At 49.9% G+C, this 27,598-nt stretch overlaps 2 protein-coding genes across 5 annotated transcripts in view; one reads left to right on the forward strand and one right to left on the reverse strand.

Moving 5' to 3' along the window:
• On the forward strand, positions 1–22,244 carry PDZD7 (PDZ domain containing 7). Of its 4 annotated transcripts, XM_020966854.1 has the most exons (18): positions 1–78; positions 880–1,287; positions 8,208–8,348; positions 8,460–8,634; positions 8,917–9,018; positions 9,373–9,549; positions 9,636–9,783; positions 10,539–10,599; positions 11,520–11,942; positions 12,353–12,550; positions 14,074–14,121; positions 14,348–14,529; positions 16,983–17,074; positions 17,199–17,290; positions 17,451–17,522; positions 19,790–20,383; positions 20,537–20,637; positions 21,259–22,244. In XM_020966854.1, exons 2-18 carry the CDS (start codon positions 1,089–1,091, stop codon positions 21,424–21,426), a joined length of 2,973 nt encoding a protein of 990 aa, XP_020822513.1. In that variant the 5' UTR covers positions 1–78; positions 880–1,088; the 3' UTR covers positions 21,427–22,244. The 4 variants fall into 4 exon arrangements, with proteins under 4 accessions (XP_020822513.1, XP_020822526.1, XP_020822503.1 ...); XM_020966867.1 differs by lacking the exon at positions 8,917–9,018; XM_020966844.2 differs by having other exon boundaries at positions 20,537–21,352.
• LZTS2 (leucine zipper tumor suppressor 2) overlaps positions 22,075–27,598 on the reverse strand; it is an 8,753-nt gene continuing 3,229 nt past the window's right edge. The window contains 6 exon segments of the mRNA XM_078151097.1: positions 22,075–23,455; positions 23,749–24,018; positions 25,091–25,226; positions 25,228–25,660; positions 25,663–25,771; positions 25,989–26,450. Coding sequence (XP_078007223.1) covers positions 22,763–23,455; positions 23,749–24,018; positions 25,091–25,226; positions 25,228–25,660; positions 25,663–25,771; positions 25,989–26,408 — 2,061 coding nt within the window. The 5' untranslated portion in view covers positions 26,409–26,450 and the 3' untranslated portion in view covers positions 22,075–22,762.

Here is a 27,598-nt window from a genome sequence, read left to right on the forward strand (position 1 = left end):
GCGGGGCTCTCAGCTGCAGGCAACCCGCAATCCTTCTCAGTCTCAGGTGAGGCCCGCAGTAGCGGAACACCGAGCCAGGTAAGCGGAGCTAAAGCCAGACTGAGGTGATACCTGGAGGGAGGAAGAAGGGTAATCTAGGGAGAGAGGGAGGAAATAAACTACCAGTCCCGCCACTCGATGTGTTCCTGGAGCTCGGTGGAGAGCCTTTGTGCCCGGGTTTTGGGAATTCCCTAGCTGCTGGGGGGAAGGAGGGGAAGTCACCTTCATCTTCCTCCAGGGAGTCGTGGGCGACGGGAGGAGGGGAGCATAGCAGGATGGGGGTGTAGGGCTGTGGAAGAGGCCGGCCTTGGGCGAAGAGTGCAGATATGGACCCCCTAATCTCTTGAAAGGGGGGCGGGAGAGAACCTTCTATGGATCTGTCCCTGGTACTGAAGCCCTCTCCCGCCCCCCCCCGCCGCCCCCTTTATCCCTCCTCCCCCAAACCCTGGGGCTTCATTTTATTGAATATTCATCCCTTCTTGAATATTCACAAGTATTCTCAGGCGGGGGGGGGGCGGAGTGAGGGGAATGGTGAAATTCCCTGAGGCAGTCGTCTCCCCAAAGGCCTGAAGCCGGACGTCTCAGGTCTTTGGTCTCACCCCTTTTGGGTCCCCTCTTCGGCTCCAATACTGGACATGGACTCTCTTCCCTAAACTCAGTATCAGGGCCCTGGATGGGGAATTACATAAGGAGGCCGAGGTGGAAGCAGGAACCGGACCAGATCCGGGACTGAGATGCTTCCCCGTCCCTAAGGGTGGGGTGCGGGGAAGGTGACTGTTAAGGGGGCGTCTGCCTTGACACTGCCCCCTCTTGGCCCTAAGATTCCACCTCTCTCACCAGGCCTAGGATGTCCCCGATGTGCAGATATACAGTCAGAGGGAGTGAAAGGCCCCTAGGGGCCTGAGACCCCGCCCCCAACTCAAGGACTATGTCCTGGCCTGGCCCGAGCGGCCCGCTGCCTCCAGGGCAAGGAAAGCAGAGCAACACAGGACCTCCGGTCCAGGGTTGAGGCTCGAGTGGATCGTGAGACCACAGAGGGACCCGCTGCCATGAACCCCCTAGGCCTGGAGGACCTGTCTTCTGGCTCATTGAGCTCCCTCTCCTCCCGTGGGCACCTGGGCAGCGACACTGGTTCCGCAACGCGATACCTGATGAGGAGGCAACAGCGGCTGTTGGACGGGCCCCCCCGGGGAATTCGAGCCTCCTCACCCATGGGCAGAGTCATCCTCATCAATTCCCCCATAGAAGGTAAGGAGTGCTCCTGCAGGGAAGGGAGGGGCCCAGGACTGGGAGGGGCGGGCATGAGGGAGTGCAGCAGTGGGGAAGCGATGGGGGCACCGGAGATGAGAGACAGGTGGTTTTCGGCCGCTGTGCCTCAGCGCTCCTGCTCTCCTTCTGCCCCATTCCTTCAGACTCTTGGGAGTCAGATCCCTTGAGTTCCCTCCAGCCTACTTCGTGTTGGAAATGAGGTAGAGGTGGAGTAAGCCCAGTCATTCTTATCTTGAGAGCCTAACAAACATATATCTAGGGCAGGAGAACCTAAAGAAGAGAAAAGTTCATCGGGCAGAAGGGAGGGACACTCACCCCTACAACTGGCTCCTGAATGTGACCACAGGAGTAGGGCTTCCAGCTTAGGTCAAGGGACCAGGGCTTCAGAGTCCCCAGGGCCTTACCAAAAAGGATTCTGAGTGACTAGATATCCCGGGCACTGAAGGATAACAGAATCTAAGAGCAAGGGAGTGTCTAAGTGCAAACTCTCAGTCATAGAATCTCTGTCTAATATCTGCCTGAAGCAAGACTCCTTTCTACAACAAACAATCTCATTTCTAACTGCTCCTTTTCATGCTTTCTTCCAATCCATCCAAAGGTATTCTCTGATGACCCTGTGTGTGCTATCTTGTGTTGGCCTATGCTTGCAGCTTAGGTCCTTAGTTCCTTCCAGGGAGCTCACTTTCTGGCTGGAGCTGGAGCATGTGTCTTGAACTCATAAAATGACATCATGTTTGCTCTGAGCTAAATGAGTAGATGAGTTGCTAAAGGAGTTTAAATGAGAGACAGATCCATATGAGCTAGGTAGGGGACTGGGAACAGTTTCCTCAAGGGATTCAGAATAAATGTGCATCGTGAGAAGGCAGTATGGCTTAGATTAGGGAGGCCCAGAGGGCAGCCCAGGAAAAGAAAATGAAAGCTTGGAGACCAGATGTATTGAAGAGAAGTACAGTTAGAAAACTAGGCTTCTGTCAGACCACAGGGGCCTTCAATACTGAAATAAAGTGCATAGGACACTTTAAATCTAGTATTTCCACCCTTGCTGGCTCAAAAAACCTAAAAGAGATCAGGTCTCAGGAAAGGGAAGGGATTTCCAGTGGTTGGGTCTATCCTGTAGCATTTTCCTGTTTTCATTACTAAGAGAGAGAGATGGAATAAGTATTTGAACATCCTGCATCCTCTTCCCCATCTTTTCTTCCTAGCTACCTCCAACCTCACAACTTACTTAGGATATAAGCTCCTTGAGAACTGAGATTGTTTCATTCTTGTATATATTTGTAGCACACCGCAAGCATTTAATAAACTCCTATTAATTAACTCAAGTCCATGCACTTCCAGTCCCTGAGTTCCTTTGCTCCTCCTTTTCTCCTAGACCCCACTCTCACAAGGCCACAGATACCAGAAACACAGAGGCAATCTAATTCCAGAAATCCTTACAAGCACCTGACTTCAGGAATACTTGGTTCCAGAAATGTCTTAGGTCCATTTACACCTAATTCTATGAGGCTGCCCCAGCCACATTAAATTTTCAGAGAATCTCATTCTCTAGACAGGAATTTTATTTATTTGTTGTTGTTTTTTTTAGTGAGACAGTTGGGGTTAAGTAACTTGCCCAGAGTCACACAGCTAGGAAGTATTATGTGTCTGAGGCTGAATTTGAACTCAGGTCCTCCTAACTCTAGGGCTGGTGTTCTATCCACTGCGCCACCTAGCTGCCCCTAGACAGGGATTCTTAACCTGGGGTCTGTGAATACTTTTAAAAAAACATTTTTTATTTATAACCATATTCCAATAGAATTAGTTTGTAATCCTATATGTTTTATTGGATTCATTTAAAAGCATTTTTCTGAGAATGGCTCCACAGGTTTCACAAAAAAAAAAGAAAGGAAAAGATGAAGAACCCCTGCCTTAAGAGAATCCCAAAGCTGCCTTTATATAAAGGGATGGGGAGGGGGATGGTCTCTACTCCTAACGCAGCCTGGAATAGCAATGGCTTCCTCCACACCTCCACCTGGATATCTTCCTGGCCCCCAGATTCGTGTCCCCACATTGAGTCTATTAGGGCCTCCTCCTGCCTCTGGTTTGCTCAGGCTATGGGAGGAGGGGAAAGGGGAGGGAGCTGGCAAGAAGAGGGGGAGGGGAGAGGAAGTAGGGAGGGAAGGGGAAAGGGGGGAAGGACCTCAGCCTCAAAGCCCTATCACATCCCGGAGGCCATGGGGTAAAGGTTATTCCCATTTTATAAATAGAGGAAATGAGGCTCAGAGATGGAAAAGGCCCTGCCCTGGGTGGAACATCCCCCTACTCTCCTGCTTTGGGCTCAGGGCCATAGCTTTGCCGCTAAAAGGAGGAGCTCCCCCCTTAATCTCTTTCCTACCCCACTCCCACCCCTGATCACAGGCCTCAGGCCCCAAGGACACTTTACCTCAGCAGGCCAGGGTGGCCATGTGGAAGTCATGGCTCCGGATGGAAGCCTGCAGCCTCAGAGCTACTTTAGCCGGGACCTTAAAAAAAAAAAAAGATGGCTCTGAAAAGGTCAATGCCAAGTGGGCGGCTCTACTACCCACCTCTCTGGGGCAGGGGCTGGCTATAGGTGCATGGCCCTTTTAAGGTTCCTCTCCAAAGGCCCCCAAACGCCATTGGTGCTCCTCCTGCCCCCACCCTACTCCCACCAGAGCACCCAGCACTCTGGTGCCCCCTGGAGGTTATTCTATCTCTTCTCCTTGGAGCCCAAAGGGAGAAGGGGGCAGGGGGAGGGGCATCCTCTTGTTTAAAGAACCTCCTCAAAACCCAGACCAAGGCCACCTGGGGATGGGACCTTCTGGCCTGTGGCCTCAAACAACCTCTTAGCTTCTACGTCCAGAACCTTCCACTCCTGTACTGTTTCCTTACCCCACCCCCCTCCAGCCAGGGACAATGCCCTACCTCTGACCTTGAACCCTCCCCCTACAGTCCCTCCCCCAGACTTTGAGCCTTAAACCTTCTTAGGTTCTCTGTCCTGAAACACCCTCCCCTTTTGATCCTGAAGTCCTCCAGCCTTAGCACCTAGAACCCACCACTAACCTTAGGGACCTGAGTCTCACCCCCCCACCCCAGCCTTTGACTCTAGAACCTCCTCAAGCTCTAAGCCTAGAATGGGTCTCCTTAACTCTGAACTGAGATCTCACCTTCTCATCTCTGAGTCTCTAGTCTCAGGGCCTGGAAGCTAAAACCAGGCTTTGAGCTTTATATTCTCTCAATAGTGAGTCAATCCCTGAGTCTAGAACCAAGACAGCTAGCATTTATTAAGCACCTACTATGTGTCAGATGGTGGGCTAAACCTTGGAGATACAAAGAAAGGCAAAAAGCAAATAGCTCCTGCTCTCGAGGAGCTCACAGTCTAACAGGGGCAACAACATAAAAACTACTCTGTACAAATAAGCCACAGGCAGGATAAATTGGAAATAATCAACAGAGGAAAGCCACTAGAATTAAGGGGGATTGAAAAAGGCTTCTTGCAGACAGTTGAGACTTTACCTGAGACTTGAAGGAAGTCAGGGAAGCCAGAGGGTATGAGCAGAACTTCTGCAGTTAAGCTTGGAATCTTGGAACCTGTGAGCCCAGAACCTAGAACCCCCATCCAATCTTTGAGCCTGGAACCAAGGAAGGAAGGAAGGGAGAGAAGGAGAGAGGGAGGAGGGAAGGAAGGGTTTATTAAGCACTTACTATATCCCAGGCACTGTGCTAAGTGCTTTATAAATATTATCTCATTTACTTCTCATAACAACCCTGGGAGAAAGAGAGAGAGAAAATGTCAAAGTAGAGGTAGGAGAGCAGGTGTGGATATAGAGACAAAGAAAAATCCAGATCTTTATATCTCAACCTGTACACCTCCATGTGGATATCTCTCTGGCTCCTCAAAATCATGTCCCAAACTGAGCTTATCAATGGTTGAGATATCTCCTTTGTCTCCCTAGCTCAGAACTTCAGGCTTGTTCCCAGAACCAGGTTTGGAAGAGAACTCATCTTTGGTTTGGGATTAGGGCAGTAGATCAAAGGATTACCCCAGATGGTGCTAAACCAGATCTATGAAAGATACAAAATCCTTTATGACTTGGTTTTCCTCTCAGGTCTCCCCTTGATAACTGTAGAATTCAGAACTACGGAGGGACCTCAACATCCTTCTAGTGCCCACTCACACCTGAACCAAAGTCTATCTGCAATACACCCAACAAAGTCATTTTAGCCCTTTTAATTTTTTACAGACATCTAGGCAGAGGGAACCCAATACCCTCCTAAGGCAATGCATTCTATTTTTGGACTACTGATTCTTAGGAAGCTTTTCCTTACATAAAAACCTAAATCTATCTCTCTATTGCTTCTACCCAATGTTCCTAATCCTGCCTTCTTGAGCTAAACAATACATTTAATCTCTCTTCCATGTGACATCCCTTCAGAAGACAACTAGCGTATCCTTCCCTAAATCTTCTCTTATGCAGGCTAAACATCCCCAGCTTCTTTGGCCCATCTTCATATGACCATGATCTTGAGGCCCTTCACCAATCTGGTTGCCTTCTTCCAAGACATTCTCCATTTTATTAATGTCCTTACTCAGATGTGGTTCTACAAAACTCTAGCTGTAGTCTGCTCAGTAAGACTATCACCATTTCTAGACTCCTTCCATTAATTCAGTGTAGAATTGCATTAACATTTTCACTACCATATCACACTACTGCCCAGTATTGAGCCTGCAGTACACTTAAACTCCCAGATCTTTTTCAAAAGATCTGCTATCTAGCCATACTTCCCCCACCTTGTGCTTGTAAAATTGATTATTTGAATGCAAGTATAAAGCTTTATATTTATCCTAATCAAGTTTCATTCTGTTAAGTTCAGCCCCAAAGTGGTTCTGGGAATTTTATTGTCATCCTAAAAGATAAGAAGAAGACCATATTTATAAAATAACCAACCATCCCTCAGCTCATAAAAGGGAATGCACTATATTAGGTTCCCTTTGGTCTCTCTTCAGTGTGTACCACAGTGTCACCATTAGACACATTGGAATAGCCAAGCAATTTTCAGATATCTGGCTTGATCACAGGTGTGTACTTATGCTATATAAAGGACTTTGCAGAACAGCCACATTAAATATAGATCTAAATGCTAAAATTGACCAGATGCATCCAGTACATGGATGGTATCCAGAGAAGCTTATTACATTCAAGGGGGTGGGCATCATTTTTCTGTGTAGGTTGCACAGCTCTTATTAAGTATTAAGTATGCACTTACAATATGCTAGGCACTATGCAAAATAGGGTGAGGTCTTTACCCTCGAGGAGTTTACATTCTCTTGGTGCTGCTGGTAAAGGCAAATGGCCTCTAGTTTGTTTAGAAGGTCTTGGCCCAAAGGATCACTTGTCACAACAGGTTTTTGGGGTTTTTTTAAGGCAATTGGGGTTAAGTGACTTGCCCAGGGCCACACAGCTAGTAAGTGTCAAGTGTTTGGTCTGAGGCAAGATTTGAACTCAGGTCCTCCTGACTTCAGAGCCAGTGCTCTATCCACTGCACCATCTAGCTGCCCCTACAACAGTTTTTAGAAGGAAAGGGCAACACCAAATTTTAAGGCATCGAAGATTTAACTCATTTACGTTGTACTAGCTATGCCATTAATCAATTTTTCCAGGGTATGTGTGGAGTGGGAGGGTAAGGAGTGATGTATAGGTAATTTTCTTCAGTGTTAGTAAAAGAAACCACTATACTGTTCTTTCTTGCTCCTTATCCCAAAATTCTAGAATTCTTGGCCAGAGTTTATAACAATCTAATGTCACTTCCCAAATCATGAATAGGCCTTTTTTGTGTGGGTATCATGGATCCTGTTCATTCTAGTGGAAACTAGGGACCGCTTCTCAGAATAATGTTTTCAAATGGACAAAATAAAACACATAGGATTACAAAGGAAATTGAGTGTATTCAAATACAGTTATTAAAATATAAAAAGCAAAAACTTTGTGGACTCCAGGTTAAGAACCCTTGGGTGCAGGCGAAGGAACAGTATCTAAACAGTGTCTAAAATCACTTTCCTGCACCCTATGGAGCCAAGCAAAGTAAGTTTCTTCTTCCGTATGACAATCTTCCAAATATCTGAAAAGTGCTATTATATCCTCCCCATCCATCCCTAAGCCTTCACTTTTATTCCCCAAGCTAAGCATCCGCAGCCCCTTCAGTGGATATACTTATAGCATGGTTCTGAATGACCTCTTCTTCCATCAGCTCCACAGGGCTAGACACAAGGTTTGATGTGTGGTGGCTCTTTATAAAGGGATGTATGAGAAGAAGAGGAGAACCCTTTTTTCTTTCAAATGGAGTCTTCAGGTATCATGCCATATGGCAGGCACCCCCTCTGGCTTATTAAATAAAAAAGTAATTATTAATAATGATAAACTTTGATTAATACTTTACATATATCACATATGTATATAATATACATATATGAACAAATACATGTCACATATATTACAAACACTTTACACATATATCATCCATATTTGAGCCTAACAATAACTCTGTGAGGTAGGTACAATGTCTATTTACAGATGAAATAGGCTTGGAGAGATTAAGTGATTTGCCCAATGTCACACAGTTGATAAGGGTCAAAGGTGAGATTTCAACTCAATTCTTTTCTGATTTCAAATCCAGTATTCTTCACACTATGCCATGCTTGCCCCCATAACCCTACAAGTCTTAGACTAGAAGGGATTTTACAGGCTGTCTCATCTTCTCCTCTGTCCCACCCCCAGGCAAGAGGTCCCTTCACTGCAGAAGGGGAGATGGTCTGTGATCTTACTGTGCTAAAAAAGCTAGGAGTAACTTCTGGGAAGGTGAGTGTCCAAAACGCCAGATCATCCTTCTTTGTCATCCTTCAGCCAACAGTGATGAGAGTGACATCATCAATGCAGTCACTGTGGAAAAGAGCCCAGCAGGAAAGTTGGGCTTCAGTGTTCGTGGGGGCTCAGAGCATGGCCTGGGCATCTTTGTCAGCAAAGTGGAGGAAGGGAGCAGCGCAGGTGAGTTTCTGTCATACTCTCTGGGTCCTGGGGACTGAAGGGGCAGACAGGATGAATTGAGAGTTCCCAAGCTGCATAGGGAAGAACTCAGCTCATCTGGTACCATTGCAGAGAGAGCTGGGCTCCGAGTAGGAGACAAAATCACAGAAGTGAATGGGCTTAGCCTGGAGAGTACCACTATGAGCAGTGCTGTGAAGGTGCTGACGGGGAGCAGCCGTTTGAGCATGATGGTGAGGCGAATGGGCCGTGTGCCTGGGATCAAGTTCTCTAAGGAGAAGACCACGTGGTGAGGACTCCATCTATCTTACCTTCCCCTCCCCCTGAATCACCTTCCCCTGGATGGGGCCTCTGGGAGAAAGAGTTGGGATCCTGAGAAGAAGGCCCATAATTTGGTAGGGCTCTGCAAGGAACCTGGAAAGTACACAGGTGGCCACAGACTAGTCCCTGCAGCCTGGGGAAGAGAGTGACTCAGTGGGCTGAGGGAACTCCCAAATCTAAGATGGTGATATGAGCCCCTCTCTCCCTACTGGGTCTGTTTACCCTGTCCTGTGCCTTCTTCTCCCTGTAGCCCCTATATCCCCATCCCCTCTCTCCTCAGAGATTGCTGTTCTTTTCCTCCTGCTCTTCTTGGGCTCTTTCTTCCTGCCTGTGTCTCTTGGGTGGGCCTTTGGTGAGTGAGCCTGACCTTCTTTGTGGCATTTTGGGAACAGAGACCTCATCCTCTTTTCCTGGGGGCTCTCCTTCACCATCTTTTTGTCCCTATGTCCTTGTCCCCAAATAATGCTCACTCTCTTGGGGGCTTTTTATCCAGCTCTGGGGGAATCCTAGTTGGGAAAAGGGCTACTATCTCCCTCAACTCTTATTTAGTGAAATGTGAGAGGTATCTAAACCTGGAGGAGGGTCTGTGGGGAGCCGTGTGCCTGGGATGGGGGGGTATTGAAGTGCTGGAGGGCCCCACCCCCCTTGTATCCCACACTGTTAGTGAAAGATGCACAACTCTCTTGGCTGGTCTGCTGGGCACTAGGGTGGATGTGGTCAATAGAAGGCTAGTGGTGGAGAAATGCAGTTCGACACCCTCAGACTTCAGCTCAGATGATGGAGTTAGGCGCATCGTGCACCTGTACACGACCTCTGATGACTTCTGCCTTGGTTTCAACATCCGAGGGGGCAGAGAATTTGGTCTGGGAATCTATGTCTCCAAGTGAGTAGACTGGATGGGGGCTGGGGTATAGGAGCTGGGAGGAGGCCCTTGGGTGGATGTATTCTAACAGATCTCCTTGGTCTCAGAGTGGACCATGGTGGACTGGCTGAAGAGAATGGCATCAAAGTGGGAGACCAGGTCCTGGCAGCCAATGGAGTGAAGTTTGACCACATCAGTCACAGCCAGGCTGTGGAGGTGCTGAAGGGCCAGACACACATCATGCTGACCATAAAGGTAGGCCCTGACCACAGGGTTGTCATAGATCCATAGTACCCTGGGGATGAAAGGCAGAAATGGTAGCTACTAGGTTGGGAAGGATAAAAGTCAGATTGTAGGAAGAACTTTCTAAAAGTAGCAAGTGTAAGCACTAAACAAGGCAGCTGGCTTTATCAGAGAGAATAAGGCCTGGTTTCTCAGTGGAAGGAGGGACTCTAGCTCAGAGTGGTGGTGGTGGTGGGCTGGGAGGAACAAGATGACTTTTGGAGAGAGATAGAACTGGGGTCAAGGAGATTACTCCCTGGGGCCATTATATGGGCAATGAAAGGAAGAAGAGGCTGTAGGCCTTCTAGATTTGATTTTTTTTGGGGGGAGGGGAGCAATTGAAGTGACTTGCCCTGGGTCACATAGATAGTGTCTGAGGCTGGATTTGAACTCAGGTCCTCCTGACTGCAAGGCTAGTGCTCTAGCCACTGTGCCACCCTGATGCCCTCCTAGATTTGATTCTAAGAGATCAGCCAGGGAGGGAGTGGTGATCATTAACCAGTTCTTGGGTCATATTCTCGCCATTGCTTAAGATATGGAAGATACTCATACCCTGTTCCTACCCTTATCCCCATTTCTCAATTCTCCAATTCCCTGTCCCCCACTCCCATTCCCACACTGATCCTCCGATTTCCCTCTCACATCTATCCCTAATGCATTCCTCTCTCCCTCTCCATGCCTCTCCCCATCCTCCTCTCCCTTCTTCTCCCCTTTTCTCCCCCCCCCAGGAGACAGGAAGGTATCCAGCCTACAAGGAGATGGTGTCTGAGTATTGCTGGTTGGACCAATGTAAGACGCTCTGAAGGCAGAATGGGTTAGACTCCACAGGGCTCCATATGTGCCTGGGGATGGGGTGAAGGGACTTCACCAGAGCCTGGGTGTCCTAAGCTTAACCCAGAAGCCTCCCTTTCCTCCATGAGCCTCCACCTCCCAGTCACTCAGCTGGGGCCCAGGGTATCTTTGAATCTTTTTTGAAGGAGTATGACACTTTAAACTCAGCCCTCAGTTCTACCAGCTCTCAGAATCATGCGCCTTAGGAAAGCTTTGATTCAAGGAAGAGTAGGGCCTTAGAAGGACCATCTACAACTGGGGTTCTTGGTGCCATGGATACCGCTGACAGTGCCTGTCCTCTGGGAGCTTACAGTCTAATGGGAGAGACAACAAGATCTCTCCCAGGGAAGGCACCCAGGTGATGGTGGACTGGGAAAGGCTTCTTGCAGAAACTGGAGTTCTAGCTAAGACTTGAGGGAAGCCAGGAGGCAGAGATGAGAAGAGAGAGTTCCAGGTGCAAAAGCCCTGATCTGCAATAATAATTTAGTTCACAATTAGTCATGTGGCACTTTATAGTTCACCAAGAGCTTTTTGTCATTTGAACTTTAAAACATTTGAACCTACAAGGTAGGTGGTGAAAGTATCATCATAGATAGGCCAATCCCCTCACTTTTCAGTTGAGGATAGAGCTCGAGATAAGATAGAAATCAATTTGCCCAGGTCATTTGGGGAATCAGTGGAGGACCTAGCACTACAACCCAGATGTTCTGACTCCCAGACCACAGCTTTTTCTACCACACAGCTCCTAACTTGGCTAGTCCCCTCCTACACTCAACAGGGATCTTAAAAGGCCAGCAGGAAGCAGGATGGGGCTTCTAGGGAGAGGGTAGGCTCCCATCCATCTCCCCAGACTGACCTAGGCCCCTGCCTCTTCATAGTGAACAATGGGCCCCTGCAGCAGCGGTCACAGACATCGGAGAGTAGTTCAGCTGTGTCCTCCTACTCCTCCAGCACCCCCTACAGTTCTGGCTCTGGCTCCAGCTGCCTCCCCTTGGACATGGTGGATGTTGGCCTATCCACAGAGGAGCTAGTCGGACCAGGGTCCAGGGGCTGGGGTCGGGCAGACACAGCCATCCAGACTGAGCCAGAGGTCAGCGGGGTAGTGGAGACATGGTGCAGTGTCCGGCCTACAGTTATCCTCAGAGACACAGCCATTCGATCAGATGGGCCCCTCCTTGCTCGAAGATCTGGCTCTCGCCTTGACGCCGCGCTGTCTGAGTCCCCCAAAACAGCCCTACTCCTGGCTCTCAGCAGGCCTCGGCCCCCCATCACTCGCTCCCAGAGCTACCTGACTTTATGGGGTATGTTGGGGATGAGCGTGTCTTATTCTTACCCAATCCAAGTCTTTTACGATAGCTTCTAACTCCATCCCTATCCCAGGTTCTGGACCTCCATGCCTGACTCTGCCCTTGCAATCTCATCCTATTTCCATTATCATATTGTATCCCCTCCTCCACCTCCATATAAGTCTCTCTCCAAATTGCCCTAGGCTAAAGTTTCCCAGGGAGGGTTAGGATGGAGAGGAGGACAGAGAAGGGTACCTAGATGCCATTTCTCCTACAGTGAGATCTCTGGACGAAAGCTGGTAGACTCTGCTCCCTCTCCCTCAGCCCCTTCCAGTGGCTCCCCCATCCCCCTTCTAGACCATCTCCACCCTCCCCTGTTACTCCCCTCCCACCCAGCCCTCCAGCCTCCTGTCTCCTATACCCAGAGGAGAAAAAACAGCGACGGAAGGAGAAGTCGGGGTCGCCCCCAGAGAAGGGTGCCCTGCAGCGTTCCAAGACACTGATGAACCTCTTCTTCAAGGGGGGGAAGAGTGGGCGGCCAGCAGGAGATGGCAAGAATGAGGCCTCAGGGCTAGAGAATGAGAGTACCTGCAGGTTCCGGTCCCATCTGGAAGCAGAGAAAGGTAAGAGAATAATTTTGATGGTTCCTATCTTCAAAATGTCCCCTCACCTTGCCCTTACCAGTACAAGCGACTGGTTTAACTGACCTTCACTGTCCTCAGTGAAACGAGTCTGGCTAGCCTTCCCAAGTGGTGGGGTTACCCCAGAACCCTTTTTCTTCTTAAAACAGACTAATGGAGCCTTAGAGAGAGGAGGGCAAGATGGGAGGGTCTGTGTTCTGGTGTAAACACTTCCTTCCCAGGGCAGCTAGGTGGTGCAGTAGATAAAGCGCCTGCCCTGGAGTCAAGAGGACCTGAGTTCAAATCTGCCCTCAAACACTTGATACTTACTAGCTGTGTGACCCTAGGCAAGTCACTTAACCCCAATTGCAAAAAAAAAAAAAAAGCACATTGAAACACTTGTTCCCCTGGGGAAGCCAGAGTGAGGGATAGACCTGGTATGGTGTATGTATGTGTGTATGTGTGTGTGTGTGTGTGTGTGTGTGTGTGTGTGTGTGTGTGTGTGTGAGGGGTGGTCAGGTCTTTTATTGCTATTATTACGAAAGGCAGCTAACTATATGATGCAGTGGACAGAGCTCTGAGCCTGGAGTCAGAAAGACCTGAGTTCAAATTCAGCCTTAGACATTGACTAGCTGTGTGACCCTGGGCAAGTAAACTAACTTCTATTTGCCTCAGTTTCTTCAGATGTGAAATGGGGACAATAATAGCACCTATCTCAAAGGGTTATTATGTGGATCAAATGAGATATTATTTGTAAAGTGTTTAGCACCATGACTCTCACATAGTAGGGCCTATATGAATTTTTATTCCCTTCCTTTCCTCCTAATAATAATAGCTGATATTTAGGGAATAGCAGTGTAAAACTGGGTTTATTTCACTGGAGACAGTGAGCTTCATGGAGAAATTGGGGAGCATGCCCACAGGAAAGAGTCTGAATTCCCTTGGTCTGGCATTCAAGGCCTTCCAGAAGGCCCTACTCGTCACTGCATCTGGGCAGGCCTCCCCCTGCTTCCTCCTTCACCTGGACCTTTCCCTTTCCACCATTATCTCATTCTAGCCTTATTTCCCAAATGGGAACTCCTCCTTTTCACCCCCCAGGTACATTCTAGCACTGTTGTTCACATGCTTCTCCCCACTTAAAATATCTTCCATGCTCCTTTCCAAATCCTATCAGTTGCATAAGGCCCAGCTCAAGTGCCATGTGGATGTGGAGCCTTCTTCACTGATCTCTCCTTCCTCAGACAGGTGGCTGTCAGTCCTCAGCCATCCAGTGTATTACTGTTAAAGTAACTTGGCCTCCTGTCTCATTCTCTGGTTACTCAGTGTGTGTTAGGTTTGTCTCCCCAGCCGGGGCTGGGAGCATTTCTTCAATTGCTCCTGCCTCTTCCTCCTTTCCGTCCCTTCCCCCTTGTGTCCCCCACATTCAGTGTAGCCAAGCCCAGGGCCTGGCATAGGAGAAGAGGTGGTCACTAGGTACTTGCTGACTTGACTCAGCCATGAGGCTGGAGCTCAGCTTTCTTCCACAGGGGGATCAGGACCTGTGCAGAAGTTTGTTACCTGGAAACTGAGAAGGGGTAAGTTCCCCCTGCCAGTGTTGGGGTTTGGTTCTCAGAGAACATAACAGTGTGTCCTAGGTTGGGTTGAGGGGATGGGGAGGGGTCCAGTGTGCATGTGGTTTTGGGGAGCATGGAGTCTAGATGGGCAAGGTCCTCAAACCCTGTCTGCATTGACATCAAGAAATCTCATTCCTTGTTGGGTCCTGGTTCCCTAACTGTGGGTCCTTCTCATCTCTACCTCCAGTCCTAGACAGAGAGAGAGCCCACACCATGCTCTTGCCTGGATCAGAGGGACACTCCAGCCAACTGTCCAATGGAGAGAACCAGATCCAGGTGTGGGAGAGCCGTCTCCCCCTCATACAGGACCTGGCCCGGCGCCTTCTGACCGATGATGAGGTCCTGGCTGTCACTCGTCACTGCACCCGGGTAGGCCTCCCCCTGGCTTCCTCCTTCACCTGGACCTTTCCCCACCCACCATTAAACTCCTAATATCCATTCATTTAGAGGAGTAGCTTAGTGGGGGAGTGCTTGTCTTAAGAATCAGGAAGGCTTGTACTCAAAACCCGTCTCTGAGATTTATTAGCTATGTAACCATAAGCAATCCTTTGACCTCTGGGAGTCTAATTCCCACATCTGTGAGTAGGGATAATAATAGCAATAATCTTAAAAAGGTGTCAGAATCAAATAAGATCCATATCAAGTGTTTTGCAAAACTTAAATGCTATAGAAATTATCACCATCCCCCTAAGTACCCTGGTACCCTAGTAGGAGAGAACATCTCTCATTCTGGCTGTCACCTCCTTGTCTCCAGAAGCCTTTCTGTCCATACTGGAGGACATGGTGTTGAGTGAGGATGACCAATTAACCAACAAATATTTATTACATATCTACTATGTACTAGGCACTGTACTAGGTGCTCAAGATAGAAAAAGTCCTTGCCCTCAAGGAACTTACATTCTAGTAAGAAACAAAATATTCACAGATATAGGGTATATTACAAAGGTACAATGAGAAAGAAGCAGAGGTAAGGAGAGGGGCCTTCCAGGCAAGAGGCACAGTCTATGCCTTTGCACAGAAGCAGAAGATGTAATATCTTATATGGCAAAGAGAAAGCATACCAATTTGGCTCGGAGTCTGTGTAAGGGGGAGTAATTCATAATTAGCCTGGAAAGGCTGGAGGCAGATTGCAAAGGGCTTTAAATGGCCAATAGAGGAGTTTGTAAGTGGTTAAACAAAAGCAGGGACCTATTAGCCAGATGTTTAAGGGTATCCCTCCCTGAGGAAAGCAACCCTGTCTCTAGAAGATAATGTACAATTTTGGTTGGACAAGGCCTTTGTTTTACAGAGGGGGAAAGCGAGGTTCAAAAAAGCTTCCAACTTTGTCAAAGCTTGACAGGGGGCTAAATCATCACAGCACAGAGCTAAAGGACAACAGCGCTAGAAAAAGCCTTTGAGATCGTCTCATCCAACACATTTGTTTAATAGATGGAGAAATGTTGGCTCAGAACATCTGTGATATTAGCAAGATGTATATGATACATAGAATAGGACAGGATCTCAGGCAAGTAATTCTTCTTCCCTAGGCGTGTTCTGTCCTCTGTAAATAAAGGGCTTCAATTACATAATGCCTAAGGTCCCTTCCAGCTCTAAATCCTATAATTCTATGTCTGTAAGTCAAGGGAAGACCCTGTGGATGCAATTTATATATGTATTGCATGTGTGACTGTCTGTGGTATGTGTCTGGGTGTATGTGGTGTGAGGGTCAATGAAAGGAGAAACTCCCTAACAATGAGAGGATTCCAAAGTGGAATGGGATCTCTTGGGAGATCGTAGATGCCCCCTTACCAAGGGTCTTCTGGAAAAGGTTGAGTAACCACTTGTCAAGATAAGATATTAGAATGTAGGAAGAGGACATTGTTTCATTCTTTATATTTGTGTCCCCAGCACCTAGTACGGTGCCTGGCACAGAGGAGGTATTTAATAAATGCCTGTTGATTGATGGATGTTGCAGAAAGGATTCCTTTCTACCTCCAGCTTCAGGTGGTACTAGAAGGATGATAAAATGCCTTCCAAGTCTAAGGTGCTGTATCTCTGTATTTGTGTCATGTGTTTGTGTTTCTAGTTTGTGAATGTGTACGACTGGTAACCAGGTAATGCGTCGGCTCCATGTGTACGGTTGTGTCTCCATGCATGTCACACTCTGGCCACCAGGGAGCGCATCTCTGCATCGCTCCTCGTTGCTGGGTCACACTATGGACACAAGGTGGAGCTGTACTCCACATCATGGCTAGGCAGGGCTGTATGAGTGGGTGGATTGGGAACTCTGGGGAGCTTAGCCTGTGTGTGGCGGTAGACCTAGAGACTCACCTGACAGATGCTGGAGGTCCTCCCTTCTCCCACCTCCAGCTTCACCTTTCACTTTGACCAGAGATTCCCAGACAATGACTTCATCTCCAAGACTCCCAGCCCATTGCCTGCTTGTCAAGAGTAACTGCCCAGTGTCCACCTCTAGACAAATAGTCAGAGCCTAGTGTTTAAATTAAAACAGTCACTTTAGAGTAAGACCCCCAAGGTGGCCAAATTGCCTACAGAGGATTGCTTTCTGTAGAAGCATTGAAATGCCCATGGCCCTTTCTCCACCCTCTCCTAAGGTGAGCCAGAACACCAGGCTCCTCCCTCCCCTCTTCCCTTAGCCCAAGTCATCCTGTCCATTTCCCTATCCTGGCAGGAAATGTTACCAGTACCAAGGATAGCAGAAGCAGCCTAGGGATCATGTTTTAAGGTTCTGGCAATGGAGGGGTGGGACTTTCTTCAACCCCCATCATGCACACAGACCAGAAGTCCTTTCATTGTCTGACCCTTAGTCATTGTGTCTGCAGTACGTCCATGAGGGCGGGGTGGAGGACCTGGTGAGGCCACTGCTGGCCATCCTGGATCGGCCAGAGAAATTGCTGCTGCTTCGGGACATCAGGTAGGGGCACCTAGAAGAGACAGCATCCAGGGGGTTCTGTCATGTGTCATACACACACACACACCTTCCTTTCCTGGAGCTGAGCCTTCTGACTCACCACCCCCTTCCTTCCTGCACCCTCCAGGAGTGCAGTGACCCCTGGAGACCTCAGCAAATTTGACAGCCTAGTGATGCCCATGGAGCTTGAAGCATATGAAGCCCTCAAAAGTCGAGCAGGTGTGTGTGTGTGTGTGTGTGTGTGTGTGTGTGTGTGTGTGTAGTGTGAATGGACCTCTTGGAATCCCATGAGGATCCCCTCACTGTATGGTATGAAGTTTTCTACCTGGCAAAGAAGCCCTTGGGCCAGTGGGATCACTGACCGTCTGATTCCCTACAGTGAGGCCCCCAGCTCTTCGACCCACCCGGCAGGACACACCACCTAAACGCCACCTCATCACACCGGTGCCTGGTGAGTGTCTGAAGCAAGAGGTGGGGGAGGGAGGGAGGAGAGAAGAAAGCACCTTACCAGAGGCCCAGACTCTGACTTCTGAACAGAGAATGCCTTATGGGTTATGGGTAGGTGGGTGGGGAATGATTCTACCCCAGAGTGGAGGAGGAAGGAGGCAGTTTGGATTTTCAAACCATGTTTTTTAATGGTCTCACATAAACACAGGTTGGGTTCTGCTGGTGCTATGTAAATAGTAAAGGAAAAGAAAAGGGCAATTTAAGTTGTACCTAAATTAGCATGGGGGGTGGGTAAGTGGTAAAAGACTGGAATCTTAGAGTTTCAGAATTTAAGGGGTCATTAGATGGCATCTAGTTCCATCTATACCTGAGCAGAAATCTCTGCTACAATATCCATAAGTGCTCATCAGCCTTGGATTGGCTCCAAATGATAGGAGGTCTGAATATTTTTCCCAATATGAATTGTGTTCATTGGAACTCCACATTCTCATCCCTAGGAAGAGGTTTACCATGCAGTCTCTCCCTATACATAGATTCTCCCAGGGTTTACCATTGAAGCTTAGCATCTAAGCCCTACTTGTTAAACTATTGTCTGACAGATGCCAGTCAGATCTGGCCTTCCAATGCCATCCAACAGTCATTTACCAACTACTGTATACATGAATATATGCATAGATGTATGTGTACATACACACATGTATGCATACATATGCACATATATGCATACATATATATTGCGTGTCTGCATATGGACTTAGGGATATGGAAACAAAAGGAGAACTTGTTCCTGAGCTCAAAAGCTCACATTCTATTGGGAGAGGTCCAACATGTGAATAGTATATATTGGTGATCATTTGGAGAGAAGGGCACTCCCTAGCCCATGAGAATCAGGATAAGCTTCCTAGCAGAGGTGGCACATGAACTAGGCTTTGAAAGAAGTCAGGGCTTCTAAGAGGCAGAAGTGTGGGGAAGAGTCCATTCTAGGCAAGGAGAGCTGGTACAAAAACACTGAAGTGAGAGCTGGAATGCCATGTGCAGGGAACTGCCGGTAGGTCAGTTTGACTAAAACACCAAGAAAGGGAATGACGATAAGCTGGAAAGGCGAGCTGGAGCTAGACTGTGAAGAAAAAAGAGCCAAGTTAAAGAATTTCTATTTTGTCCTAGAGCAGGGATGGGGAACGTGAAGCCTTGAGGCCACATGTGGCCCTTTAGGCTTTCAAAGGCAGCCCTTTCATTGAATCAAACTTCACAGAACATTTGGCCTCAAGGCCGAAGGTTCCCCACCCCAGTCCTGGAGACAGTAAGGAAGCACTCAAGTTTCTAGGAGAGGGGAGTGACATGGTCAAACTTGTGCTTTAGGAAGATAATCTTAGTAGCCCTGTGGAGAAGGGATTAGAGAGAAGGGGGAGACTGTAGGTAGGGAATCCAATCAATAATAATAAGAATAACTAGCATTTATACAGGTACCTTTGCAAATACAAATTGTTTTGCTTTTACAAATATTAGCTTATGTTACCCCAATATCCCTGGGAGGTAAGTGGTATTTGTTATTATCTCCATTTTACAGATGATGAAAATGAGGTAGACTTGCCTAGGGTCACCCAGCTAGTAAGCATCTGAGGTCAGGCCTGGTGTTCTATCCACTGAACCACCGACCAGTTACTGCAATAGTATGTGACAGATGATGAAGACTGAGACAGACTGACAATAGGAAACCTTCCCCAGACCTATGTGACAGAAATTCCTGTCTGCTTTTGGCCTGTCAGCTCCCAGGTGCTCAGGTGCAGGGCTCAGACTAGTCATATCTGATTTCAAAAACAAGTCTGGTTTCTATAGTGGCTACACAAATATTGGTTTTAGTAGGCCCTTGGTCATTGTGGTTCAGGAATTAAAGGACTGGAATTCTGGGATTCTGCTACTTATCTAGGTACTACCTTTGTGACCTTGGGCAGTCACTATAAGTGCTTTGTGCCTCATTTTCCTCATCTGTAAAATGATGTTTGACTAGAATAGTCTTGAGGTCTCTTTCTGCTCTTAATCTATGATCCTAAGGAGAGGGAGCTGGTGTACCCAGGTCCTAGGAAATGTTGGGGGGGGTGGAGTTGAATGGATAGGGCCTGGTCTTTAGTGACTTTTCCTTAAGTGACCTTTGCCACTACAAAGGGGGCTAGCGCGCGCGCGCGCACACACACACACACACACACACACACACACACACACACACACACACACACACACACACACACACACACACACACACTGCCTCCACAGACAGCCGGGGAGGTTTCTACCTGCTCCCTGTGAATGGCTTCGCTGAGGAGGAAGATGAAGAGGAGGTGGCGTCGGGTGCGTTGGGCGACAGGTTGGCAGGGCTGCAGGTCTCGTCGCCGGCGGACACCCAGAGTCCTCCGGCTCCGGCTGCGGCCCCTCGCCGCTCACACAAGCCCTTTCCCCCTCTGCGGGACGTTCCAGTGGATGCCTTCTCTTGCCCCGGCCGCCGCAGCGCGTCTTCCCCGCCGCCCCCGCCCCCGGTAGCCCCCAGACCCCCGCGGCCCAATTGGCTGCTAAGCGAGCCCCCTGGGCGGGCGCGCGAGGATGCCCAACGCAGCCGGAGTCGAGGTCGCAGCCGCAGCCGCAGCCGTAGCCGCTGCAAGTCTCCAGGCAGCAGGCGCTCCCCATCCCCAGCTCCCGGGAACGGGCGCTACACCAAGTCCCGCCGCTCCCGGCTTCCTCTCCCCACACCCCTACTCGGACCTAGCGAGCAGGTGGTCGCTGGAGGCACGCAGGAGCAAGAGGCGCCTCCGGACCGAGATGGACAAGGGGAGCTCAGGACCGTCACTCTCTCCAAGCTCAGACAATCCCTGGGTGAGCTGGGCAGTGGGAGGGGGCGCAGATGGGCCAAGCTGGAAGACAGGGCCGTGGTGGGGGCGAGCTCCCCAGCTTTCAGAACGCGCTAGCGACTGTGCCCCGTAGGTAAGTTTGGGGGTGGGAGTCTCTGACCTCGTGCCCCACTCCCAGGAATCAGCATTTCTGGGGGGATCGAGTCCAAGGTGCAGCCCATGGTGAAGATTGAGAAGATCTTTCCTGGAGGGGCAGCCTTCCTTAGTGGGGCTCTGCAGGTATGGATGAAATACATCCCTGGGGAGGCATTTCAACCTCAGTCCCAAATACAGCCCATCCATTGTGGGGAGTCGGAGGCAGGGACTAGAGGGAGCGCAGTGTCTTCGGGGCCAGGGGGGATAGACGTAATCAGAAGTGACAGAGTGGATAGCAGGCTAGATGTGACTTCAAAGGACCTAGCTCACCTATTTACAAGTCACATCACTGTTTCCTCATATGTAAAAATGATGAGGTTGGACAAGATGACTTAAGATCCCTTTCACTTCTAAGTCCAAAGATGCTATGACTAAGCAGGATGGGGTGGGGGTGGGAGGAGGGAGAATTGTCTTCGGTGGAGCAAAAACACCCCCCTCCACACACACACACACACACACACACACACACACCAGTCCTGGCACAAAGGGACCATTGTCTATGCCTTACCACCCCCCCACACACTAAGGAAAAAAAATACAGAACAAAAATCTCATTGTCCATGCTGTTACCCGCCCCCCCCACTTTGCTTGGGTACTCCCCCTAACTTGTCCTCCAGTCTCAGACTGGGAAATGGGGTGAGAGGCCAGAGCCCCAGAGAGGGGACTGCAGCAATGAAGGAGCTAAGGCTGTGACCTCTTCATCAGGCTGGCTTTGAGCTTGTGTCTGTGGATGGGGAGAGCCTCCAACAGGTGACTCACCAGCGAGCTGTGGACACCATCCGCAGGGCCTATCGAAACAAGGCTCGGGAGCCCATGGAGATAGTGGTCAGGGTCCCCCACTCTTGGCCTTCGGCACCTTCCACAATCTCTTAGCCCCAGGTCACACTCCTTCAATGACCTTCTGGTTCAGATTCCCTGATCCTTTCCCCAATAAGTTAACAGAGATCAGGGTCATTCCCCAGCACTACCAACAGTTCCCAGATGACCACAACCTCTTTCCTTAATCCATCTTATCCTAGAGCCTCATCTCTCTCAGAAACAGGCCAGATTTGTGGTCAGCTTACAAACCGAACAATGGTGCTACTAACTAGGCTTCCCTACTCCCTACACCCCATTCCTCCCTAGTCTCAGCAAGCCTTAAGACTTGGCCTAGGGCAGGAGTCAGATAAGCATGAGTGTGGGAGTTATGGGTGAGGGTTCTTCTCTGCCCTGTCTGATCCCAGATAGGAACCTCTAGGCCTCTTCAGATGAGAAAGGAGCAAGGGCCATCTCATCCATCCCCCTGCTTCTGGCCTTTACTTAGTTAAGGGGTAAGAATGCAAGGGGTGAACTGCCCTGGTACCTCAGGCCCTGTAAATTCCATTCAAGCCATGCTCCATAGGGACTTCCAGGCCTTTTTCTACTGGACTTGTAGCAGGACCTCCCAAAACCAGGGTGGGATCTAAGGAGGAGCCTGCAGCAATGTGTATGTCGGCAGAGTACGAACTTTCCCCTTCTCTATATACACTTTCAGTGTACTCATTTTCTTAAAAACAATTTTTTTTAATTTTTCTTTGGGTTTGTACAAGAAATTTACACGTGTGAAAAATATACAATTTAAAAGATGCCATAAACTCAGGAAGGAGGGTGGGGTGATGTTAGAGACCGGTATAGTAACAAACACAAATAAATGAGAAGTCTCTGAGTTCTTCCTTTGGTCTGAAGGCAGCTCCTGGTCACACAGGGGGCTATGGAATGGGGCTCTAGAGGAGGAACCTGATGGAGAACCAAGGCATCTTCATCCCAGGTCCCTCATCCGTTAGCCTATGACACAGAAGGGAGGCACATATTGAGGGGAGGGGAGAAAGAAGGAGCTTTCTCTCTCTGGTGTGGAATCCTTAGGCTCTCAATCCCAGGGGCAGATTTGATAGGTGTTATGGAGGCAGATTTGGAGTGGTGGTGACAAGGTGAGTGGGGGAGTGGTCTTCACATCTCCCCCCAGATAGGGCATGAGCATGCCTGACATCACCCTAACAATAATTACATGGGGTCATTAGCTCTACTGAAATGCTCCTCTTTGGGTACAGAACTGGCCCGAAAACTTATCCCTGCACTCATCCTAGAGGCCAGACCAGGACAAAGAAAGGTAGAGAGGTGACAGTCCCTCAACTCAGAGGCCTCTAAGCTGATTCCCTTCCCCTGCCTCATGGCTCCTCTAACCTATGAGTCTTCAGATCTCTGTGGCTGTGATCTCCTCCAGGTGGACACAGGGTGGGGTTTCAGGCAAGCTGTAGTCTGCCAGCTCTCGGGCCTCCAGCTCCAGGCTTAGCTGCCTCAGCTCCTGCTCCAGCTGCCGATTGCGCCGGTACATTTGGATGTAGCTGTGCTGCAGCTGCTTCTGGTAGCGAATGACTTGCTCCTTCTCTGCCTGCCAGGCCAGGCGCTCACTCTCAAAGCTTCCCTGCTGCTCCTCAGCTCGACGCCGCTCCTGCTGCAGCTCTGCCCTCAGCCGCTCTACCTGGGCCCGAAGGCTCCCCCCGGCCCCAGCTGCTGCTGCCCTCTGAGCTTTGGCCTCATCACTCTCTGACAGCAGGAAGGGGTCAGGGGTGGGCACAGGGATGGGCTCTGGAGCCCCCCGAAGTCCTGCCACAGCCATGTCCAGCTGTCCGGCCTTCTCCCGAAGCCATTCAGCCTCATTCTTTCTGCGCTGTAACTCATGAGTGCAGACTTCAAGTTCTAGCTCCCGTGCCCGGGCTGCCTCCTGCAGCCCTCGAGCTCGCCCCTCACTGGCCCTTAGAGAGGCCCGGGCCTCCCGAAGTGCCACCCGCAGCGCTGCCAGCTCACTGCCCTTCTGAACCAGTTCCGCCTGGGACTCCTTTAGCTGCTGCTTCAACAGGGAGATCTCCCCTGATTTCTGGCAGACCTTAAGGGTGAGGGGGGACCAGTGGTGAGTGATGACCTCACACCCAACAGGGGTAGAGGGTCAGCAGAGGCAAGAATATGCAGGTGAAAGATATGGAGGCAAACCACCTTACTTTGAACCCCAGCTCCCCCATTTACTAGCTGGTAAACCTTGGGTAATTATGTCATTTAAAATCATGAGAATGAAACTCTAACTTTGGCCTCAAGACCAGATGCCAGTCTTGTTCCCAAAGTTCCCCCCCAGACTCTCAGCCTATCCTCTTCCCCTAGTCTTCCCAGGGTCCCCAAACCCACCTCCCACTTGGTCTCCTCGAGTCGAGGACCGAGCTCACTCTGCTCCCGCTCAAAGGCTGCACATCGCCGTTCCAGTTGTTCTCGCTCCTGCAGCAGCTGTGCAAAGTCATCCTGCAGCTGGCGTTTTTCCTGCTGCAGCTGAAAAACCTGCAGCTGCAGCAGCTGTTGTGCCCGCTGAGCTCTCTGGGTTGCCTGCATCACCTGGGCTACACAGCCCTCCTGGAGCTCCTCCCGCTCTCGCTGCCAGCGCCTCTGCTTTTCTTCATAGACCTGGGGGGACAGGGCCATAAACACAGGCACAGTCCCATTCCAAACATTCACAAACATTGAGCTTGTCTCCCACCCACCCACACTTATGCAAATATCCCATTGGCTCTCCACCTTCTATGAAACGCGTTGAAGGTTTTCCTTACAATAACCCAGTGATTTGGTCAACTATTATCTACATTTTACAAATGAGAAAATAGGCTCAAAGAGACAGCGAAGTGCCCATCATTACAAAGCCACTAAGTGTGGGCCTGGTATTTGAACATAGATCTCCACAGACCAATATTTTCTACTATTCCATACCTCCTCTATGCACATTCCTTGTATATACCTCAGCACATGCTTAAACCCAGAAACCTCAACCTCTCCATGAACAACATGGTATCACAGATAACTCTTAAGTAACACACTGTAGATAATTCACAGCCGAACGTTTCTGCGTCCCCTCCTCAGCTGGCCAGCCTATGCTCAAGGAAGTCAGCCCTGCTCTAATACTAAGCTGGAGCCAGCCAGGTAGTGATAATCAGCTGCTGCTGCCCCCCCCTAGAGTACAGTCCACCACCAAAGATGTAAGGATTGCAAGGTAGTGGAGGAAACTGGAATAAGGAGGTCTAGTTCTGGCCCTGCCATCAACTTGATGAATGATCCTGGGCAAGTTATTTCATTGCTCCAGTCCTCAATTTCCTTATCTGTAAAATGTGGGGGGGTGTAGTGATACTTGCCCTGCCTCCCTCAAAGTGCTGGTATAAAAGAGTTTTATGAATTGTAAAGTGATGCACCCATGGGAAGGTTACATCACTCCTTCTGAATTACCTATTGTTTTAGATTATTCAAGTTGTCCTTCTTTCACCCAACCCCTTCTCTTATCACCAAAAGTAACTTCCAAAGCATCTCCTCACTCAAGGAGAGATGAGAGGGGAATCTGAATGAGGTTCACAAGTTGTCCAGACACACATGGCATATTGGGGCATGAAGGACTAGACCAGGTTTTTTTCCACTCAGTCTCTGTCTACTCAATTCAGCCCCTCCTTTCAGGCATGGGATGGTGGCAGATGGAGAGTGGAGAGTCAATCACCTGGCAGATGGCAGCCTCATTTTCATCCAGGCTGTCCCGAAGCTGCTGCAGTTCTGCCTCCCGCTCCCGAAGCTTCTCCTGCAGGGCACATCGCAGCAGAGACTCATCTGGCAGGGGTGGGGGGGAGGTGGGGGGGGCCAGGTAGAGGTGATCGATCCCCACAAGAACCACTGTCTGGAGAGGCCCGCGTGCCCCCACCACTGAGGAGGCCTCCCCGGGACCCTGTGCTCTTGCTGGATGATGAACGCCCACTGTCTGAGTGCGAGGGACCCATGGAGACCCCACGGTGGCTGCTCCCAGTGCCAGGCAGCACCCCTCTCCCAGGGCCATCAGTAGGTAGGTGCCCAACTGGAGAGCCTCCAACTGGTTCAGCTCCACCTGTGCTGTAAGTGGGCAAGCTAGACAATGAATTTCGGCCAGAGTCAGACAGTGTTCCTGAGGGGCAACCATTGGCCCAGCTGCTTAGAGTCAGAGGCTTGTCAGCAGAGGACGAGGAAGAGGAGGAAGAGGAGGAAGATGAGGAAGCAGGGCCCCCAAACAGCTGGGTCAGACTACCCTGGCTCCCTGACATCCCCCAACACCAGCCCGTGGCCCCAGGAATGCTGGCAAGGATGGTGGCCCCCGAGGCTTGGGCAGCACAGGTTTGAAGGCTGTGGGCCGGATCAGACTCTTCTCCATGTTCTGAAACAGAGTAACAAAGTACTACCACCTAGCTACTATGAGGTACCCTCTCCCAAGCCCTATGTGCTCCCTGCATCTAAATCCTGGCAGTCCCTTGGTCGAGGAAGCAAAGCTAGAGTCATCACAGGTGTTAAGAGGCTCTATCCCAACCCACCCCCTCCTCTCCCTGAGCACTGTGAAAAGTAATTTGTACTTGGAAGAAGGCTCCCATTCTCACCTTCTCCAACTTTCCAGACACAGGGATGAGCTTTGGAGGTGGACCCCTGAGATGGGCACTTCGAGCTTGCTGCTCTCGGGCATCCTCAGTGTCACTACAGGGGCTGGAGGGTGAATCTCCCCGGAAATCCTCATTGATATATGCGAAGCCAGCATTTCCCACGGGCTTTCTGGTGGGCACTGGGGGGCACAGTGGCTCTTGGGCCCTACAACCACCCCCTCGAAGTAGTAGCCCATCCTGCTGCCGGAAGAAAGGAGGTCCCGAGGGGGCATGGTGGCAGGGTGCAGGCCCTCCTCCAGGGCAGGGCCGGCCTGAAATAAGGCTACTCACACTGCCCATGGTGGGCAGGTGGGGTGGGTGTGAGACCGTGTTCTCAGGGGTGGCTTCCAGGGGCACAGGCACAGTCTGGACGATTGCCATGGCTGGAGGGACTGTGGCCTGGCCACAGGCCTTGAAGGCAACCTGCTGTGCAAGGAAGGAGGCCACAGTCAGAGCTCCCCATTCTTGAGCCTCCCTGCCAGACCTCTACTCCTACCATAACCCACTGCTGGAACAGTGCACACCCAAAGTTCTGCCAATGTCCCACACCCAGCTCTTCTCTATGTTCATGACCTTAAAGCCCAGCTATCACAAAGCAGCCCCAATTCTAAGTCTCCTAGTCCTAAGACTATCCCGTGCCCCATCAGGCCCCTCTCTCAAACCCTGAAAACTTACCTCCCAACACACATACAAATACATGAGTATGTCTTGCTCCTTGCCTCTTGTTGAGGCTGAAGGCAGAGGTCATGATTTCTCATGTCTCTAGAGCTCCCTTCTATCTCAATAGGGGCCAGGGGTCTGAGAATATTTAAACCTGATGGGAAATAGGCTTTGCTTGGAGGGAGGATGGGAGCAAAGAAGGAGAGTGAGGGTACAGTGAGGCTAGAAAAGGTGTCAAGAGCAAGGGCCAGATGGGGGAAGGAAGTGGCCAAGCCAGCCCAACTGGTCAGATGAGTCTGGGGCCTTCAGGTAGGGCAGAAACCCTGGTCTGAGGTTTCAGGTCTTGCTGAGCCCCTATACTAAGGTCTGGGGACTTGTCCCCTCCTAGGCAGGCAGGTGTCTCTGGCTCCCAAAGGAGCCTTCTCTTCTGGCTCAGCCCTTACGAGGCGAAACCTCACTACCCACTGCAAGACAGACACCACATACACACTATCTCTGTTCTTAGATAGTAATTAGGGAACTGAGAGCTGTCTGTGCCATTCCCCCTCAAACCATACCAGTCAATGTTCTGCTCCCCAAATTAATCAGTGGCTCATTTGTCCCTCCCTACAAACCAATGTCCACCTACCCCCAATTTTCACAAAGTTACTTAACCACCCCAGTACACTTTGCCCCCAAAGGAAACTTCAAGGGTTAATGAACCCCATCCTAGCCCATCAGGGACAGAGTTTGATGCTTTGTTACCATGACAAACCCTGCCCCACCTCCAATATCACCCACTAAACTTCTCAACATTAGATTGGTCCCAAAGAATACAGACAACCCCAGTGAGGAAGAAAAGTTAGTTATGATCTGGAGAGAGAGTTTCCCTTTCTTTCTGAAAATGCAGGCTCTAACCCCACCCCTGCAAA

This window comes from Phascolarctos cinereus, unplaced genomic scaffold, assembly GCF_003287225.1.
Source record: "Phascolarctos cinereus isolate Bilbo 61053 unplaced genomic scaffold, phaCin_HiC Scaffold_3;HRSCAF=262, whole genome shotgun sequence".
NCBI lineage: Eukaryota > Metazoa > Chordata > Mammalia > Diprotodontia > Phascolarctidae > Phascolarctos > Phascolarctos cinereus.